Consider the following 22216-nt stretch of genomic DNA (forward strand, 5'->3'; position numbering starts at 1 on the left):
CCCGCTGGGTGTATTCCAATGTCAAGGATGTTGGAGATGCATTTGGCAAACTATTTTCATGGGGTAAATATCATCAGACGAAGTGGCTGTCAGTGTTGTGTCCACCTCTTCAGTGGTGAAGGCAGTCTTAAAGATAATTATCAAACTCTTGCTGGCCTTTATGTTGGTGGGATCTTAAGGTCCCGCCGATGACACACCCCCATTGTGCGTTTCCCAGTGGCAAGGGTCGCATTAAATGGGAAACTGACAATGGCAGGACCATAAGATCCCTCCACCAGTGAGCGGCGCACCATCTCCCGCCATCGTGAAACACACTGTGGAGGGAGAGGAAAATCCTGCCCTATGTGTCAAATGGAATTTTGCAGAGAGCTTAAGTAATTTTTAACTCTGCACCTGTTTTTGATGCGAGTGATTGACTTTGAGTTGGGTAGGAGGCAGGATGCACTGGCATCTGTGCTGGTCTTTGGTGCCTCATGTCAGACCAGTAATATGGCACCAGGTTGGCAGAACAAGTTCTATGACTTCCTGAGAGACAAGCCCCCTGCAATCGCTCACTGACCTGGGACCAGCATGGCACAAATTCTTTCCTGTAGTCAAAGGGGATACTTATGGTAGTCGAGAAAGACAGTTATTGTTGTTTGGGGATGGCAGAGTTTGTGACAAACTATACAAAGTCCCCCTTTGGGTGCTATTTCATCCAGAACTTGCCAGCTTGTGTTATCCAAATGATCTAACAAGGAAAAGTGGCCTCCCTGTCCTAACAGCATTAAAGATACAGGGTGTGATGAGTAATTAGTGCCAAATCCTGTTCAACCTTTTTACTTGGGGAGGTCCGTATAATGCTCCTTCTCTCAGGATGACCAATTTTTCAAAACTGATTCAATCCAGTCAACCAAAAGAAGTTCATTACTGCTTGGATTTGTTCTCAGATTGACAAAACAAAATAAACTGAATCCACATTTGATGCGGACCAAAGGAACCCATGGCCCTCCACCCTGATAATTGTCTCTAATTTGAGAATAATTGGTAATATAATGCCCCTGCCCTTTAATCACACTTCATCACAACTATTCCTACATTTCCGTACATTTATCCATATTATACTCTACCACATATCAGTTCATCTACGGAATTATTTACAGGTCCTTGGAGATTAATAAAGGCTACATTTTGAGAAATTTAGTCTAATACTCACAGACTTGAAAAGTCCATAAAATCAAGTAGTGATTTGTCTGCAAGATCTGCATCCACATTATGTGGATATGCTGATAGAAATCCTCTCACCAAACATTGTGAATCATTTGACGAACAGCCGCTCCCAATGGAAATTTGTCCACAAAGTGAAATTTGGAAGAAAACATGAAGGTGAAGAAAGAACCTTGTGGACAATCTGAGATGGTACTTACTGTTACCATTTTTCTTGAAACAAGCAATTTTTCCTTATATAATTAAGCTTTAAATATTTCCCTGCCAAGAGATTTTTGTGCACCATGAATCGTCGTCTACTTGTATGTGAAAAATTGTAATGTACTTGATACAGGAGGTGGGCATCATTCTGAATTATTTGCTTCTACCAGTGGTATTTGAATGAAAATACCACCCACTCCCAACATTGCACAAATCTCACTGGGCAATAAACAATTTTTCTCTATCCTTTTTTAATGTTTCTTTATGACTCAAGATTCCAAGCATGAATTTTGCTCATTAGAGCTAATCAACTTTGGGAGAAGATAATTTCACTGAAATATCTAACAGCACGCACAGTTTGAAGTAATAATAATGCTATCAAATGCCTGCATTAATAATTAGTAAACACCTTGATCATTGTGGAACTCAGGTGTGTGGACGTGTGTCCAATGTTGAGTCAACAGTCTGTGCTGAATTAGCTAATCTCAGCTGGGTTAACGACTGGCATCAATGCCCCTCAGCAGGGGAAGAAAGTGAAAAATATCAGATAGAATTTCTAATCATTGTTCAATGATTACTTTTGGAAAATAAACTTTTGGTCACCAAGTCACGGCATGACCTTGCACAACTACAATGATTTCTCCAACCAAAGCCAAATAGAATTCAGGCTCAAATAAACTTAGGTAAGGTAGCAACAAGTTTCTGCAGGAATCTACACCTTCAGTAAAGTCAGGAAAAACTGGGGAAAAGATAACAATGCAAAATTCATTGAACCTGTCGGGCTTTGATGGGAGTTAGTAATCTAGCTGTGCTGCATTTGTTTATCCTGTCTAATTTTAGTGAGCCTTAAACGCAATAGCTGTGAAATTTGACAAGGCCCAAAAACTGATACTTGGATCACGATTAACTGGCCCCCATTGCTTTCAAATTTTGTGCCGCCCACTCAGTTCAATCAGTTCTATGTGCAGCCAATACTGAATACACAGTAGAGTGGTTCCAAGCTTGAGTAGAGGTACACAATTGTGAGAAGTATGACCCCATGCATCGATCTTCAAACGTGGGACAACAGTAGGAAATGGTGACATCTGAGGTATGTACCAAAATAATGATCAGTGGCTACAGCAGCCTAACAGCAGGCGCCAACAGAGAAAACAACGACCCACAATGACAACTGCTAACCACCACGTATGCAGCACATGAGGCAGCTCTTGTCTCTCATGGAATGGTTTCTGCAGCCACCAGCAAAAATGTACCATATAAATCTATCCCATCCACAAAGGATTTGCTGCATTCTATCATCTTACATGGAGAAAAGGATGCTGAGGCTGATAGTAGGAGTTAAAGCTTGTCTTCAGTACTTAAATCCAGCTGACACCTACCTCTCAAATGGAAATGCATCTGGAATGGATCACGTACTGAAACTCATTCTAAGAGTGTGTTGGACTTTGGAAATGCACAGGAATGGCACAACATGGCAGAGAGTGTGTTCCAAGGCTCTGGAGGTTGCTTTCAGGATCCACCATCCCACCACCACTGCCATTCCACCAGCAATCTTGATGTTTGAAAAACATTCAAAACTACTAACATTTTTAGGACAAACTGCCTTTTAGGCTAGCTTGCTGTGAAAGTTGAAATGGAGTACACATTTCACTGTCTACGACAATAAGGCATTTCAGCACCAATCCTGCCATTCCGCCAGCAGTCTTCATGTTGCCTTTCAGACAGTACAGCACGTGCTGAGGCAGTCCATTTCAGACTAGCAGTTCTAGAGCGAGAGCTGCAGTGGGTCATCCTATAGGTCAGCGGCAACGTCTCTCATTGAAAGTAAGCAGTCTTCTGCCGTCAGCCTTGCTGCAGCGCGGGGATAGCATTAAGTTGGAGCACTAGCACAGACAAAGGCACAAGGGCCCGATTTTACCATCAAGTTGTGCCCATTTTTGGGTGTGAAAATTTGCTGAAGTCGGGCATGAGGCGAGTAGCGCAATCCGTGCCCGCCTCCGCATTGGTTCCCCCTTTACCTGCATGCGTTTAAATTGACTTAATGGGCTGCAACCTTATCGGCACTTCCCCCTTTTAGCACAGCGTTCGCCCATCCAGATTCGGCGGGAAACAGACATGCTCTACAAAAGTCCGATTCGGGTGTTCCAGCGAGTGAGGAGGTAAGTGCCAAGCGTCCAACGGCTTTCTGCTTGAGATCGGTGGAGAGTGGGGAAGGAGGGGTCCGCTGCCACTCTGCCTGTGATCAGTGAGGGAGATGGGGGGTACACTACCACACTGCCTGTGATCAGTGGGGGGAAGGGAGTCCGCTGCCACTCTGCCTGTGATCGGTGATGGGAAAGGGGAGGTCCGCTGCCACTCTGCCTGAGATCAGTGTGGGGGAAGGGAGATCCGCTGCCACTTTGCCTGTGATTAGTGATGGGGAAGGGGCCCACGTTCGTTCTGGGTGGCAGAGGGGGTGGGGGGATAAGGGGGTCAGTAATGTTGTAGGGGTGGGACAATGTCTGTGGGGGCCAGGAAGAGGCATTATCCAGCCCAGGAGGGATGTGGCAGGGGAGCAGCATTCTATCATTTTTTTTTCTGAGCATGCACACTTGGAGGCGCCGATCGGAGGTGCAGGATTTCGGGCGTGTTAAGACCCGCCCAGAGGCTTCTGCAGCGTGATTTGGAAATGCTGATATTTTTTCAGGCACAGTGCGTATGGGGGCGCCTGAGAACGGGTCCAAAAGTCGGATCTGAAACACTCCCTGTTTCAAGTCCGCCCAACACTTAGAATCAAAAGGGTAAAATTGGGCCCTAAGGGAATGCACAAGAATGATCAGTTAATGTTTGTGTGGGATTTTGGATGATTTTCTTGGTAAAGTTGGTGCAATGGTTGTTTATATCAACATGTGGCCAAGCAGATGCTGTTGATAGACTTTAACAAAGGGTGGTAAGATGTGGGACTGTTGTTGAATGGGAAATTGGGGTTCCATTTGCTGCTACAGCAATCAGATGAGACAACTGTCGGCAGCACAACTGGAGATGCAATGTGTTGGTTTCCCTCTCCCTTCTTCCTCCTCCTCAGCTGTTTCCCACATACCTAGTGGCAAGTGCTACGTTCAGGATGGCAAAGTTGGGCTGGATGTAGCTGACCATGACAAATCGAGGCTTCTCCAAAATGCTACAAACAGTGAATGCATTGCTTAATCATCCTTGTTGCCTGCTCGGTGATGTTTTGTGTGGAAGTAGGGGTCTTGTTATATGTGTGCGGCTTGTGTGAATGCGTGAGCTGCACACTGGAGTCATGAGCCAGGTGGTCAGCGGATATCCCTAGTCCATGAGCTATCAATGTAGCTCAAATGCTAATGCTGGTGCTGAATAAAGGCAGCCATGACTGTTGCCGGGCATTGAGAAATTGACATACCAGTTGGACATTGAGGGAGTGGAACACATTGCGGTTATGGTACATATCTGAAGTTACATGTGGCTCCACCAAAGCACTATGTATACAGTCAATGGCACCATGCACCATAGGCTATCCTGGCACAATTGTGAGCATGCTTGGCCTATTTTTCTCTTCGCCTACATAGGGTCGGTCATGTTTCTTATATAACTCAGATGTTGGAAATACTCTCTTCTCCAGGAAAGAACGAACCTGACTTGAAGAAGATCTTGGGCATGAGCACCTTTACAGCAACTGTTAATACTGTCCTTGCCCCGTTCTGAGGATGTTCCTGGCTTATTAGCATGAGATGAGACATATATTCCTTCAGGATCCTGGAGAGAGATGGCCTCCTGCTGAGGCCACGGTCATTACCCTTTCCCCCTCTCCCAGAAACTTGTTCTCCTCTTCATTGCCTCTGCTTATTCTTCCCGTCATGCTGTGGGCCTAACTGCAAACACATGACTGAGAGCAACAGGTCTGATGAAAACCCAACTCAGTGCGAACTAAGGCCTCCTTGGCCTTTTGGCTAAGATAAAGCCTTAGATCAAGCCCGGGATGGGGGACAATATCTTATCCTGTCAGCTTGGATCTTGTTTGATTGAGCCCAAGATAGGACAGTCAGAAGCTTTTTCCTAGGGTGGAAGAGTCAATTACCAAGGGGCATAGGTTTAAGGTGCGAGGGGCAAGGTTTAAAGGAGATGTACGAGGCAAGTTTTTTACACAGAGGGTGGTGGGTGCCTGGAACTTGCTGCCTGGGGAGATAGTGGAAGTAGATGCGATAGTGACTTTTAAGAAGCGACTTGACAAATACATGAATTGGATGGGAATGGACGGATATGGTTCCCGGAAGGGTAGGGGGTTTTAGTTCAGATGGGCAGCATGGTCGGTGCAGGCTTGGAGGGCCAAAGGGCCTGTTCCTGTGCTGTAATTTTCTTTGCTGGTTCTTTGTTGTTTGGATGTAATTTCTGTCTTGTCAGCTTAGATCTAGTTTGTCCCTCATGTGGGAACCATGATTGGACTTACTTTGAATTGGCTTAGAATTAAAGTACCGAAAGATACCAATAAAAAAATGTGTTACACACCCCACTGTCTGTCAATTTTACCAACTTAATTTGCAGTACAAACCTCCAAGCATTTCTACAAACTCAGCAAAAGGCAGTAGAAATCACAACTTGAAGGTGGTGATTCCTTTAAATAACACTTTTGGGGGTTCTTCCTGCTGCTGAATGTGTGTTTAACTGTACAAAGTTAAGAAAGATTGTTAGCTTTAGTGTTGAGGTTGAAAATGGCATCACTAAAGTCAAAGCAGCAATTCGTAATGACTGAAGCCATGATCTGTCTCCTCTGCATATTTCTGATGCATGCTCACAGAACCTGCGCTAATAGTCTTGCAAAAAAGCATCCAAACTGGCCCACAAACAGTACATGCATGCAACACAGATCGCATTTTGGACCCAACACAACACCTGTAGCATCTAAATTTTGACAATTATTGAATATTTTTAAAAAATGAGTTTTGACTCTTAAATATTGTGCAGTTAAATAGCAGAATCTATTCGTGTTATTTGAACAGGTGTTTGGGAAGAAGTAGTCCTGACGTTGTTCTGAAGTTAATGCTGTGTACACTTCACATGAGAACAAGGCATTAACCTATAAGTCAAAAGCTTAGACTGCAGTACAATTAATGATTTAATAATAAAACACACGCTTGGCATCATTTACCCACTCCAGTTCTTACTTCATGTTCCTGGCTGGGAGTCTCATTTGTCAGGTTGGTCTTTGTTGCTGCGGCCATCATAATAGGCAGCTTTAGGCACAGTAAGTTCCAGGAATTGTGAACATTCAGCTCAAAGTTCATATTAATCATAATGGTAAGTTAGCACAACAACATTCCCCTCAACTATTGGAATAAACACACTTAGAATGCTTTCATGCTTGCTGTTTACATATCGTATAGCACATTCTGGGAGGTGCTTTGCCAGTTAATGTTTCTTTAGATTGCATCACACAATAAAAAAAAATGCTGAACACTTTAACTGAGTGTCTCTGAAAACTGGCACTGTTATACTGTTATCTGTTTCAACTTTTGCAGCTTCAACAGCACATAATAATCCCTGAGGTCTGTCTGCCTACTAATTATGCCAATATCCTTACAACAGTGATGACCTTGAAATCAAAGGCACTTACATTAATTGGCCTGCAATGTTATTCATAATTAAAATACTGAGTATGGTTAGCATGGTCATCAGAATTACTTTACAATTTTCTTATTAACTCATGACAAATCCTAAGTATTTTGAAGCTTTAACATTCTTTGATCCATTGTAGTTCCATTTACCCTCCAAATAATTTCCAATTTATTCAGATTTTATTATTTTGTGGTGTTTGAGCGCAGTCCCTCAACGTCACCTCATCCTACATGCAGCTCAACCAACAACGTCAATGATATCGCCAAGGCTAATTGTTCATTCTGGTGAAAGGTTCAAATACCAAATGTCAGAGAATAATAATTAGGGTGTCAGCTGAAAGCAATTAACACAACTGGCAATAAACTTGTGGAATAAATTACCAGAGAAGACCATTGAAGAGTATAATGCGGTAGGGCCAAGAGGCAATTAGTTATATTTCAGGAGGAAAATGGTATGTGACGAGCAAGCAGATAGGTGGAGCTGTGAACCATCACAAACAGATGGATTTTTATGGATCATGTGAATGCTCTTAAGGCTGTATGAAAAGAATGTGAGGAAGTGCTTCAAAAACATTGTAAAATGACACAATTACCTTGCTGACATGCTTGTGCTTTGTACTCCAGATAGTCTGAATATTGACAGTGCATTTAATAAGACCATAATAAATAGGAACAGGAATAGGCTGTTTGGCCCTTCGACGCTGCTCCATCATTCAATACAATCATGGCCGACTCTACATTCCTCACATATATGTTCTCTCACAGTAAGCAAGAACCCATTTGCTAATGTTCTGAGCAAGCCCCTGGGCTACTGAGGACAAAATAAAATGAGCCAGGGTTTTTATTCCTTATTGATATCCAGTGACTGCCAGTGCATGTGCTGAATGTGCGAGAATGTTGATTAAGCTTGACTGCTGCACCTTCAGCAGCCGCCTGACACTTTTGAGGTGCTTTTTAATTTGGGCCTTGGCAAAAAACCAGAAATCAGAGGAGAGAAAAATCAAATCAAATGTATAAGGATGGTTAATCCACAATTGCCGGCTTCCCTTTGTGGAAATCACCATCTTACGGATAGACTTACAAATGGCAAACTACTTGGGAAAGCATCAGAGAGTGGTCAGCATTGATGGAACTGTACCCCAGAATGAGTTAATACTTCAAAAAAGAGGGAAAAGAACTGCATAAAATAGATTGAGTGTGGCAGATTTGAACAGTTGCACATGGCATAAATTGAATACAATGAATTCGATGATAATGAGTGTTGTTTTGCATATGCATATTTGCAATAGTGTTAGAGGCTGATTTACAGAAATTCATGTGAATTGTTCTAAAAAGAAATCTGTTGCAAAGTGTATTGTTTGATAGCATTAAAAATAAAGTGCAAGTTTAACTGAAGTGTGAGCCGAGGCAAGTTCAAATATGCAGAAACATACTCAGTCATATCCCTTTAATTTCAATCTCATGTTCAAAAATTTAAATTCTGTAAATGCGAAGAAAACAAACTAAATTAAAAGATCATTTTGAACACCAATATTTACAAAAAAGAAAAAAGATGACAAATCATCAATCAAACTTCTTAAAGCCACTTTACCTAAAACACATTCAAAGTGTTCAGTTGAACAGCGAGAACTTTCGTTTTTTTATAAAATAAAATTTGTGTTTTGATTTTTTTTCTTTTCATATTGTACAAAAGTGATAAGAGTTTTGTCTGTTTTGAAAATGTCGGAATTCGTACATAGTAGCAAATTCATGCTATTAATGTCCTGCTATAAATTATGTTTTTGTTGCTTCCTGAAAAAGGGATGTTTTTTTTCTGATCTGAGGGTGAATGATTAATGTACTTTCCATTATAGAACATAAAAGAGAGGTTGATATCTGCATAGTGATTCAGCAGCGAGCTCTTGGACCTCAGATGACAAATAGTAATTTCTAGAAGATTCACACACTCTGTTTCTTTCCCAAGAAATTATTTCTAGCAGAATGTGACTGTCTTGTTGGAAAGTTCCACATCCACAGCAAACTGATCAATCGAACCCTCGGATACAGAGTACATTTCTCTTCACCTTGGCACAGTCAGAAGTTAATTCTTTAAAACAGCATCCGTCACAATTGTTTGCACAAACAGTAAGGCAAACCACTAATCCTTTATCATCTTGCTTGCTAAAACAGAATGGCTTTGAGGGAGATGCAAGGCCAGGCTGATTGATTTTATTTTGCACGCTGATCCAATGGAGAACGGTTCAAGATTTTCCTGCAACACACTCATGGCTCCAGCTGGTTATTTCTTGGTCTTCTTTATCTGGGCATAGAGAGGCTCTACTGCCTGTGGGTAGACAGATACAGGCATAAACTCAAAAACCTTGCATTGCACATGCATCTTAATCTCTTATTTCCGCGTATAGGCCAGAATTTTACTGGCACACCTGCCCCAGAAGTGGGGCGGGCGAGGCTCGCAGAACGGAATTCTCCGTTGGCCTCGGGCGGGATTTTACGAGCCTCGCCCAAGCAAGGTCGTAAAATCCTGTCCATATTGTTGGAATGACACTAAATACTCACAATGCCTAGAAATACTGGGGTGAATATTAATCGCCACGGCCTGATGGTAATCTAGTGAGAAGTCTCATACACACTTTATAGAACGTGCATGATTTTCAGCCAGTTAGTCATTTCATTGAAAATTAATTCATTGAAAAATAATTTCATTGAAAATTATGCAATTTCTATAAAATATGTGCAACCAGATTGTTACTCAGGTGCCGAAGTAAAAAATCTACCGCGTATATTTTTGTTAAAAAATGTTAGAATTAGTTACATTATTATAAGTGCATTGATTTATTATATTAATGTCTGCAATCTTTACAGTCTCAATTCAAATCAACACACAAGGCTTCCTTCATCAGCTAGTTCGCTGCCCACATCGCCCTGAGGTTCGGTCTCAATTTGTCCTGATATGCGACATCTCTTGCTTCAGCTCTGTATTTTCCTAACTCTCTGCCCCTGCTCTTGATGAATTTAGATGACTAAATTTTGTGCGGCACTTGATTCAACTTTTGAATTTGATCAAATTTACAGTTTTAAAATATCCATCCCTGGTTTTCTCTCCTTGCTGTTTCAAAATTGTCTTGGCCAATGGTGCAATCTGTTGGAGCCATCATGAGCAGCAAGGATTTTAGCTGGGATTCTGATGCTTGCCAAAATGTTATTGAGCAATTTCGTACAACCTCAGATTTGCAGGATGTAACATCTCAAGAATACAATATGAAACCCATTACAACACAAAGATATTTCACACGTTCCATCAGCACAGGCTCATGCAGTTATGAAGATGGATGAGAAAAGCCATGTTTAAACATAAAAACACATAGAAATGATGATTATACAACTAAAACAAACCACAGTCCATGGGTCGCGGTGATCAGCAGCAGTGGGATGCGTGCACACCTAGGAAAAAGAGAAGTGATACCTACCCCGAATTCTGCTATCTAGCTACCGACCTGGGGGGTGAAAGAATCACCAAGACAGTCACCGACTACATCATTATTTGAGGACGTCTCAGAACTAACAAGCTGTGAACAAAGAAAATATCAATTTATTGCATGAAGAAATGAATAACACAGATTTTAAGATTGTGGCAATTTTGGTGGTAGCATTGTTACAGGTGTTACAAACAGCAGTTGATAAATGACATCAGATGTTAAAATATTGTTTATCTATTCCTCTCCCAATTATATTTACCCTTCTGCCTATCAAATCAAAGTCAAGAGGATATCCTCTTCACAAACCCCTCACAGCGCCAGAGACCCAGGTTCAATTCTGGCCTTGGGTCACTGTCTGTGTGGAGTTAGCACATTCTCCCTGTGTCTGTCTGGGTTTCCTCCAGGTATCCCGGTTTCCTCCCATACTCCAGAGATATGTATGCGGGTCAGGTTGATTGGTCACGCTAAATTGCCCCTTAGTGTCAGGGGATTAGCAGGGCAAATACGTGGGGTTCCGGGGATAGGGCCTGGGTGGGATTGTTGTCTGTGCAGACACGTGGGCCAAATGGCCCCCTTCTGCACTGTAGAGATTCAATGATTCTAAAACAGTCCAGATTGGCTCTCACTTTTCAGTTACCCACCCTCTAACTGGTGTCTCCTCAAAATGCTTAAAACAGATGATCTACTCATTTATTTTGTCGCTGTTTGTGGCAGCTTGCTGTGCACGAATTGGTTATCAAGGTTGTCCACATTACATTAACTACAATCCCAAAGTACTTAATTGGCTGTAAATCGCCTTGGGATGTCCTGAGCTTGTGAGAAGTGCTGTGTAAATGAAATTTCTTTCTTTTATCTCTATCTATATACTCTGCTATATCTTCGAATAATTTTATAATTCTGATCGAGTACAGTTTACCGTGAAGAAATTTAGGCTGTGAGGTCATGATTAACTCACGTCTCCCCAAATGCTTAGCAAATAGATCTTGTATTCTACACTTCAATAGATTATCACATGCTGAAGTAAGGTTAATGGCCCAAAACTTTCCTGGGTTATCCCAATATACTTTTGGAAGGACAGTCACATTAACCAGCCTACAATTCGCAATACAATCTCATTCTCCACAGTTGTTTGGAAAGTTAATCAGAGGCTCTCCAATTTCTTCCATCGAGCTCCTTTAATGTAAACAATGTTTGAGTGATCTTTCTACTTTAAATTTGACGAACTTATTTAATATTATTTCTCATTGTAGAATAATCCCATTAACAATGCTACAGCCTAATCTGTGGTTCCATAACCCAAATATCCAGTTGCTTTGTAAAAACTGAGAGCAAGCATGGATCCCATTCCCTCACTCTCCACAACAAATTACATCCTTCAACTATTAGTCAATCCTCCATCTATGCTAATATATTACCCCAACTCCTTGAGCCCTCACCTTTTGTGTGACACCTTATCAAATGCCTTTTGGAAATCCAAGCAAATTACATCGGCTTACTTCCCTTTATCTGCTAATTACATCCTCAAAAAACTGAACATTTTTCAAACACAAATTTCCTTGCATAAATTCATATCGAGGCTGTCTGACTATACTTGGATTTTCTCAGTGCATTATAAAAGCTTCCTGAACATTCTAGCATTATCTGATGACTGACGTCAGGCCTTCAGTTCCCTGTTTTCTCCCTCTCCTATCCTGAATGAAAGTTACAATCCTTAACTTCCAAACCGCTGGGACCATTATAGAATCTAGGAAATTTTGGAAAATCATAACTAGTGCCTTCACTACCCTTGCATCAACCTCTTTTGTAACCCTCGTGTGTAGGTCATCAGGTCTGAGGGATTTGTTAGCTTTTAGCTCCTTGAGTTTCTCCAATATTTTTGTGTGCTGATATGAATAAAAAGTTCCTCACTTTTATTAATCCCTAAATTATCAAGTTACCCCATCTACCCTGCTGAAACACCAGGCAGAGGCCATAAAATCCAGCACTTACAGACATTTCTATAAATGTTTCCCATTATTTATTTACTGCTATATTTTTAGTCTATTTACCCAAATAACCTAAACTAGTTCTCCCCTCATGCCTATGTAATTGGTTTTGTTTAAGACTCTTGCTTGGGACTGAAATATGTCACTCATGAACTTGATTTGGAATTCAGTTGTACTGGAGTTTTACACTGTAGCTGGCTGTTTAATATCTGGAAGCTCTGATTGCTAACATTGGATCCTTAAAATGGAAAGCTTTCCATTTCCTGTTCTGAACTGCCTTACCCTTCCGGTGATTTAAGACCAACCAAGAGAACAAATATGGAACAGGAGATGGCACTATCTCTACAACTTTCTGCTCGAATACTCACATCCGCCTGCACTCTGCTGTTGCTCAGGTTATCCGGCTCATCTCCTGCCTGGTCATCAGCTGTAGTTTCATTAGGACGCAAGCTTGGTGACTTTGATGGACTATTCTGGTGACAAGATGTCGTGGGAGAGGTCCGAAGAGGAGATGCGGCAGGTGTGCTTTGATGAGGAGATGTCACAGGTGTGTGCTGACGAGGAGATGTCTCAGGTGTGTGTTGACGAAGAGATGTTGCAGGTGTGTGTTGACGAGGAGATGTTGCAGGTGTGTGTTGACGAGATGTTGCAGGTGTGTGCTGATGAGGAGATGCAGCAGGTGTGTGCTGATGAGATTCCTCAGGTGTGTGCTGATGCGGAGATGAAGTAGGAGCTGGGAGACAAAATTGATTTATATTCAGCAAAACATGAAATAAAGAACCACAAAGATAAATGCATAGTTCTTAAACTGGACACTTCAATGACACAGCATGCCCAGGAAAATTTTTTTGTTGACTGGAAAATAGAAAGACAGTAAGTAATAATGGATAAAAATAGATTCCAACACAAGATATTTAACAGTTTTGAATCAAATTAATTGTGAAGCGCTGCTACTCATTTTCCATCTTGCACATTATTAAGCAGATACAAACTTGGCTAAATGTGTGCTATAGAAATTGCAAATTTTTATCTTTCTCCTTTTGTCTTCTGAACCTTGAAATACTTAAAATTTCCAGTTTGAGAACAATAGTCTAGTATGAACAATGTTTGTATTAATACTGAACATTTTAACTAACAGGATAATTTGCTTTAACATTGTGAGCTACAAGCACCAAATATATTGTTCAATGTCCGGCTTGTGGAGCCCGCCCGCCTGCCCCAGAGCCCTCTGGACTTGGGCTCCCAAAACATGTTGGACATTTAACTGAGTTACATTTGAAAAATGCTGTAAAGTTGCTCATCTACTCACTATTGAGCACAAAAGTAGCAAATGCAGAGAGAAATGAGCCTGTGATTTGATAAGCAGAAAATAGTGGGAAGGTAAGTTTTCAAGGGAGGTTCCAGGGTCTCAGAGCAAGGGCGAGGGGAAGAATGAGAGTGGACCTTGGAGAGAGAGGGCAAGGAACGTGTAAGGGCAAAGAGCAGCGGTGCAGGGGTAACATGAGTTGGCACTAAGTTGACATCGGGGCTATAGGCTGGCATGGAGGCTCGGAGAGTCCCATGGGGTGGTTCAATGGGCATTGTTTAACATGGAGCGTATACATGGCCACGAGGGCGAGGTAAAGTAACATAGTTTGGCCTGGAGGGAATGAAGGACAATGAAGTGTCAGTATGGCACGAGGTGGCATCGGTCAGCATAGGAAGTTTGTGGGGGCAAGGGGGTGTGAGGGGGTCAGCATTAAATGTCTGTTCTTGTTTAAATAACTGGGAAAATGGCTCGAACACCCAGGTTCTCAAATGTGTGCACAGTCCCTGTGACAGCACCAAACACTTTCTGGAGGCATGAAGCCCATCTCCTGCTTACAATCGAGGAATCAAATCTAACTGGCGCTCTTTCTCCTGAATTGGGTTTGCAAAACTGGGACTTTCCTTGACTGCGCCCCCAACTCAGGAGTGACAATTTAGGCCCTTTTGTATCACCACAATATCACCCCACACCTCAAACAGTGCACTCTCCTAGATGAGGTAATGCACTAGATTTAAAAAATGTGGGAAATTCCTTCAAAACTAGTCCAGGAGATCTCTGAGACTGAATTCTCTGCAGTACCTACCTTGTATAAGAAGCAATGTCTGCCCCCCAGCCAGAAACAAGTTCAGCTCTTGCTTGAAAGAATTCAGCAAATCAACAACCACTGCATGAGACAGCAACCTATTCCAAAGGTTCATTGTTCTCTGGGAAGACGTATTACGTGGTCTCCTACTCTGATTCATGCTTTACCATGACATTTCTTAGCTGTTCATCTTCCCTTACTCAACAACCTATAGACTTTGAAAGCTCCAGTATCGTAACCATTATGACCTAATTTGGATCTGGCTGACCCCGATATTTCTTGACTCTGGTCATGTTCTCCATCATAGCATTGGCCCTTTATGTAGACTTTTGACAAATAAAAAACACATGCAACATAATTGTGACATCAATGACAAACAATGTATTTTAAGAGGACCATGCCTCTTTAATTCACTAAAAAGTATTAAAAATATCCCATCAATAAGTCCATCAGTAAAAACCATTAAAAAATACAATTTTGCTTATGTTGTTCCAGGGAGAAAATAAAATAGCTAATATAAAGATTTTGCTCCAAATGCACAAAAACCCTACTCAGTTATTTCATTTCACATAGTTTTTGAGAAAGAACAAACTGCGAAGGAGAATAACTCTGCTCAATCAGGCCTGTGATTTTGGATCCATGCATTGTGACCTCTGCCCCTTTGGCACATCCAGCATTAAAGGCAGCCATGTGTGACAACTTGGCCCCTTTAAGGTGGCCATCCTTTGAGGACTATGTGATTGGAATGGGTCCAATGGAGAGGCCAAGCCAATTGGGTGCAAGGGCGCATGCCGTGGGACGGGGAGGAATCTCAGTTGGAGCCAGGGAGGAGAAGAGAGGAGACTCGTATTGCAGTTCTGTCTGGCCCTTACTCATACATATAGTTGGTAACAAATCAATTGTTGCTTGAAGCCACAACGAGTCACCTTTGAATTTACTACATCATGTGTATTTTATTAAATAACATTAGCATCGAATAGTATTCTGAACACCTACAATTGCTGTTTGGATAATCATCGCCAATGGCTACTCTCTGAACTGGATTTAATTAATATATTCATCCCCTACTAGAATTAATTTGTGCTTTTATACAGAAATTATATTCCTCATGACTTCCCTTCAATGTAAACAGTGAAGTCTTGAGGCCAGATGCCTCACTAAATAAAGGCACTTTCTAACATGACAAAGACGTAGAGAGAAAATGTTCCAGGATTATGAGCCATGATGAGAATGCTGCCTTTTGTCCTGATCTGGGTAGGAGAAAATGAACAACCAACATTCTAACTTGTGCTTACCCTAATCCAGATGCAATTTCATGACAGAACGGGCAAGGCCTTGAATGGGAAGTCTGCCCATGCCCCTAATAAAACTCTTAAGTGGCCATTTGAACATTTCAATTTGAAGGTCCCTTCAGATATGGAGCACCCGCTCCTCAGGGACCTTGGAACTTCAGCCCTCCCACTCTCCTGGCCTATCTCCCAATACCTGTCTCCAGGATGCCTGGTACTTATTTGAAGTGCAGTCCAGGGACTAGACTCAGACACGGCGCTGCAGTACCTCTTCCAGCCACTGCAGTGCTGTGCTTGGAGGGGCTGGGGTGCTGTGGGTCAATCTGACTGGCCAACAGTTCTCCTAGGCAGGGCATCCATCCAAGAGCAGATGGAAGTTCCACCTGCTGCCAATCAATGCTGAGTTTCCTGCCGACCCTTAGGATGGTGGGCATCGAGCACTTGCCATTATGAAAATTCAGACCCTGATTACTAATCGGTGACCTGTGCCGATATCAAGCACTGGCAGGATCAATTCCTCAACAGTGATTTATTCCTCTGTTGAATAACCTGTAACAATCAAATATTTAGATTCATGCTGAGATGAATGGTCATTAAGATGAGATACTGGACAACAAGACAGACCTGCTGAATTTTTCCAGCATTTTCTATTTTAATTTCAGATTACCAGCGTCCGCAGTATTTTGCTTTTATTTATGGAACCATGCCCCAGCCTGAAGAATGGAGAAAATCAGAGGAAAAATAGAACAGAGTTCCACAAAGCCACATGCCGTTAAAGGAAAAAAATAATAACTGTGGAGAAACTCACGTGAATTGGTTGACGACGGTGTGGAATTGGAGGTTGCTGGAGTAAGGTTTAACTGAGAGATATCAAAGTCATCTGCATCATCCATCTCCTGTGCCACTCCCACTTTGTTAAAATAGCTTGTGAAGGCATCTGAGGTGCACGAGAGAGATGGTTGCTCACTCCTTCGAGATGGCACTGCTGGGGGTTTGATCATTTGGAAATCTTTAAACATTTCCCGCCCCATTCTCTGTTTTGGCTTCTCTTCTTGATGACTGGCAATCGTTGGCTGGCCAGCAGATAAGGCTGCTTTGAACATGGCAGTTTGTAGTGGCATTGGAGTTTGTGCTGACATGAAAACAGTGGGCTGGAATGGGCTTCCAACAGGAGCCCACTGCTGCTGGACAGCAAATAAAGTAGGTTGGCCCCATGCTGTTGACTGGACTCCAGCTAACAATGGATTGATGATATTTTGAGCACCGGACTGCTGTGCCCAGACTGCGGGTGGCACTGCTCCCATTGTGACATATCCTGTCAAAATAAACATCAACGTTACCCGCCACGACACCTGCTATAGCAATGCCATACTAAATAAGGCAACCAGTCAGGAACGTATGTTTTATGTAATATCCCAAAGTGCTGATAAAGTTTCCTTGGGAAAACGGCAGAAACTTTAAAAGATCAATTTCTTGGAAGATTAAATAGTGAGAAGAATCCATTATTATATATGATTCCTGGCAGGGATGGAGTCGAAGCATTAAAACGGCCTTTTTTTGATCCAGGAATTTATTGTTAACATAAGTTTCCTCTATCATAACGTGGACCAAGGTTATCCTTACCTGTGGGCACAGCAGCAGTATTGTAAGGAACAGATCCAAACAAGTCAGGTCTCCCTGGTGGCTGAGAACTTAGAACTCCTGTGGCAAATGTGTCTGGTCCAAGGGCATTTGCTGGTGATGCTGGGGTCTGGACGAGATACAAATAAGGTAGGTTTAGTGACGCTGTCATCTAGATGAGATATAAAAAACTCAGATTCAGCAACAATGAGGCACACATTTTAAATTAACTGAGTTTTAAGAACAAAGCATTTAGTTTTAGGAAATTAACAAAAATTTGCAAACATATTCTGCATTTGTCTAGTATTTGCCAATAAAATTACATGATATTTAGGAATTGAATTATTTCCATTTATTTCTTCTTAAAGTTGAGCTACACCACCTTAACTAAATAGAAAAGGTTGATTTTTGTTTGCACGTATTAGGGTAACATGAAAATGATAATCTCAGGAGCTTGAAAGCTGCATCCTAGAGTCTCGGCTTTTCCAAGTAAACCATCGGCAATACGAAATCGCAGCAACAAAAGAATGAATGCAGTGCTTAACAGTGCCTCACAATGGGATTTATATTTGTCCTTTGCAAATATGGTCCCAAGCAACAGTCAAATTTCAATGATTTACTCTCATCCAAGACTCTGGGAAGCTGCTGAAAGTCATTGTGTGTAAAATGTTGTGTAAAAATTTGTAGACATGATCTTGGGCATTGATTTAAGCAATGCCCTTTCTTTATATTTATTAGTCTTCAGTGCAGTCAACAAACTTAGAGATAAAGGAGTTGCTATGAGAACCTAACATTGATGAATATTTTAAAATGGTGCTTACCCCAAGGGATGTAATGTCAGGGGGAGTAGACATATCACCAAAGAGGTCTAACTGATTAATGGTCTGTAAAGAAACGTAACAGTTAGAACATTGTCGCATTCTAATATGGATAACCTACATCATCATTGCATGAAATTAAATGTTTTTTGAAACAAATATTGAGACTATTAACAGTGTCTCATAAATACACCAACTAAGCTTCTTTAAAAAGGCATAGCAAGTTCTGATGACTGATATATGATTCCAGTCCCACACTAACATGGTTAACTCTTAACTGCCCTCTGAAATGGTCTGTAAGTCACTCAGTTGCAGAAATCCCTAATGTAGGGATGCAACAAGAAGCCAATCACCACATTTTCAGGGTAACTAGGAATGGGGCAATAAATGTCAGTCTAGCCAGTGATCCTTACATCCTCAGAATTAATATGCTACAGAAAACCTCTTCAACACATTTCCCTCAAGACATTCTTCCATCTGCGAGTATGATGCATTCTATCTGTAATCCCAGCCAATGCACACTGGCTGTCATTAACAATAGTGACTGGCCATTTATTATAGGGCTTTTAAATTCAGATAGGGCATTTGACTATGATGATGAATAGGAAACATGGGCAAGGGATGTAGATGAAATTGTGATAAAGCCTATCTAATTCTCACTAGGCATCAACATAAGACCACAAACACCAGCTTTTCAGAATGCATCCTTGAACATTAGTGTGTGGAGTGGGAGCCTCTCTGTCTGATTTTCCTCCTTACCAGTCTAGGGATACTGAGATCAATTGTAACCCCTCTAGTACTGTTTGAATGGTGATAAGGTCAATAAACACAAACAGTCAATCCAGGAATCCAGGATCCTTTTGTTATTCAATGCAATATGCAATGTAGTTATTGATTGTGTCAGTAGGGGGAGCTGTTGGTCTGATTATTCATTTTGACTCCTCCTTCGAAAGAAATATGTAGAAGACATGTAGAAAATATAATCTTGAAATTTAAGAAATACCACTCATTAGCATGAGTGTGGCAAAGTGGAACCCCTGCCTAACCCTGTTCCTTTATGTAGATAGACCCCAAATTGTGGGTATAGTGACATTTGAATACTCGGTATAGATGGTAGAGTAAGGTTGCTTCAGAGGTGCGATATCAACATTTGTCTGGAATGTCAGAGCCTCTCTGATGGATGAAAGGCGGACAAGCAAGGGACAGAGAGGTAATGCTGCCAATTTTGACCTGAAAATTCAGACATGTCTATTTTTGAGCACTTGGAGAAGGGGCACCTGATGGAGGGGCAGTGCTCCGAAAGCTTGTGGCTTGTGCTACCAAATAAACCTGTTGGACTTTAACCTCGTGTTGTGAGACTTCTTACTGAGGTCAAAGGTGCCATAAGATTGGGCTTCAGGCCTCATCTCCACTGAGCTGTGGGGAACAAGAGACATTTAACTATCAAAGTCTGATTTAAGTTTCAGGCCACTTTTGATTTTGCAGTGGTCCTCAGATCAATGAGGAAAGGTGGATGGGGAGAGCAGGTGACCCTGGAAGGAGTGATGGTGAAGAGTTAGGGTATTGTGAGGAGTACTGTCACCTCCTAGCTCCATATTTGGACAAGTATGGTTTCAAACATATACTATCGGTTGGGACTTTAGAGATGGTTGCCCTGCCACGGGCAGTTCAGAGAAAAACAGTCCTGCAGGGAATTCCTCAGAAAATGAGCATGGACAGCAATCCAGGCCTCCAGGCCCTTCCTCTGGGTGCAGCCAAAGGTCAAAGAGAAATTCTCCCCTGCTCAAAGTCCGCTGAATCTATTTTTTAATTAAAGATTGAAAAGGGTGTTCTGGGGCACTTCCATGTTGAAGTGTCCTCTCAATTTCTTACCTTCTATCCGTCTCAATCGAAAAGGCCTTTGATTGGACCTCCACCTTCAACCACCTGCCCATCATCCTTAATTGAACAGCAAACCTGTCCCCAAGCCAATTAAGAGGGTACCTGTAATGACTTCAATCAGGCCATTGAGGTTGGCCTATTGGAGTATGAACTCCCTGATTAAGGATAGGGGCAAAAAAGAGTTCCCTGATTAAGGATCCAATTTATTTGGCCAACCAGGGAGTCTTTGCCTTTTATTTAACCATGAGTGTCAGTTCCTCTGACACCCCCAGAGGGAGACTGCTAACTGATAGCACTCTGTGTATTACTATTAGAGTCATAAATAGAGGGATTTTGGTGAAGGGACTTCTGCCTCAGCAGACATATTATAGCACTCCAATCAAAATTCTAGACTGACTGTTTCCCCTGCGCTGTCCTGGGGCATATTCAGGACAAAGTTTCTGCAAGAGTTTCCTGCCTTGATGCAAATATTCAGCGCATGGTCATAGGATCAAAGGAATTAGAAATTGCTGGGTGTCATCTGTAGTATAAGAGTCTGGCATAGTAAAGGACATAGGGCTGAGTACAGTACCGCCCACACAGTTATTTAAGAGAACACATGAACCACACCCAGGAGGCAGTGTAGTGTTGGACAGAGCGGTGTGTAAAAGCAAGCATGGAGACAGCTCCTAGCTTGGATCTTTACCTGAGTATATGGTTCCTGGTAGTTAATAAATACATACGGTTGAACTACCTAGGACTATGAATACCTTGATAAGATCTACCGAATTATACCTTACACCTTACAACATCATCAATATGTAAATTGAAGCTAGCCTTCTAGCTGCAGGTAATTCACTCCGAGGCAGATGAGGGCCTTTCATAATAGTCTATTTCATAATTTTGTTAGTTTTTGTACAAGTAATTTTCTTTGATTCCTCATATTTGCTAATCTCAAAAAATTTACCTCAGCCCCCAAAATAGTGGCTACTCAAAACAGCCCAAAATTAGATGTGAGACATTCAAGAAGTAGTTATAGGTGACTCTTATTTTTTGTATCAATTAAGTTTATTGCAGCTAAATGGCATAGTCATAATAATGTAACTAGCAAAGTGGTGTAGCTTACTTCAATCAGAAGGTTAATGCAAACAACATACTGATGAGCAGAACAATATATTGTTACACAAGGAAATGTTTGATAGTTAGCCCAATTTAAATACAAGAACAGCTTTACAATTATTATAATAACTAGTTTATGCAGGCTAAACATTATTAACCCAATATACTAATTAATCAAATTTCTCCACAAATCATGTTGGCTTAATTTCTCAAACATAACATCCAATAATTAAACTAAATAGAACCTTCATACTTTCAAGCTGTGCTACTCTTTCAAATATTTAGAAAGTCGTTCTTCTCTCCTAATCCCAGGATTACAACATTTGTATCCCTCCTTTTCGTAGTTTTGATTAGTCTAATACTGAGACACTCATCAGGCTACTGGAAAGGAGAGATACTGATGTTGTAATCCAAGGATTAGGACAGATGGAAGACTTTCTTGAATTAAAAGTTCCTGAATTACAGGTCAGTATCTCTAAATCTCCAGAGCCTGGTCAGTCTTGGATATCCCAAGCATAGTGTGTAGATTATAGCTCAGTACTGTCTGGTGTGTGAAGAGCAGATCGCTCATGCGCCCACAAAGCCTTCCTTCCATTATTCTCTCCCTTTCTGTCCCATTGTCTCCTTCATGCTCTCCCTCCATCTCTGAGATTCAATCTATACTTTATTATTTTATCCCATATTTCCTTTACTCTGTTTTACTTCATGACCTTTTCTTCTCATTTCTGTGATTTATCTGCGTTAGTCTCCCCCTATGTCTTCTCTATTGTTTAATCTTCACCTCTAATATATGTTCTTGCACAAGGGTTTTGTGCTAGGCTTGACTTTTAGAGAACAGAATGGATTACTCTTTAAACATTCCCATTATTTATTCCATTCATTGCTTTAATCCCTTAGGAACTCTTAGTGTACCTCGTGA

The 22216-nt window shown here is 41.5% G+C and overlaps 1 protein-coding gene across 1 annotated transcript in view; it reads right to left on the reverse strand.

Annotated features, from left to right (window-relative positions):
• The window catches only part of LOC144497764 (uncharacterized), a 214950-nt gene that overhangs the window by 50983 nt on the left and 141751 nt on the right, over positions 1-22216 (reverse strand). Inside the window, exons 9-13 of the mRNA XM_078219203.1 lie at positions 18322-18384; positions 17504-17630; positions 16689-17195; positions 12849-12976; positions 10514-10585 (exon numbers count right to left, since the gene is read on the reverse strand). Of these exons, the coding sequence (XP_078075329.1) occupies positions 10514-10585; positions 12849-12976; positions 16689-17195; positions 17504-17630; positions 18322-18384 (897 nt within the window). The remainder of the gene's footprint in view (positions 1-10513; positions 10586-12848; positions 12977-16688; positions 17196-17503; positions 17631-18321; positions 18385-22216) is intronic.

Source organism: Mustelus asterias, chromosome 8, assembly GCF_964213995.1.
Source record: "Mustelus asterias chromosome 8, sMusAst1.hap1.1, whole genome shotgun sequence".
Classification (NCBI taxonomy): domain Eukaryota; kingdom Metazoa; phylum Chordata; class Chondrichthyes; order Carcharhiniformes; family Triakidae; genus Mustelus; species Mustelus asterias.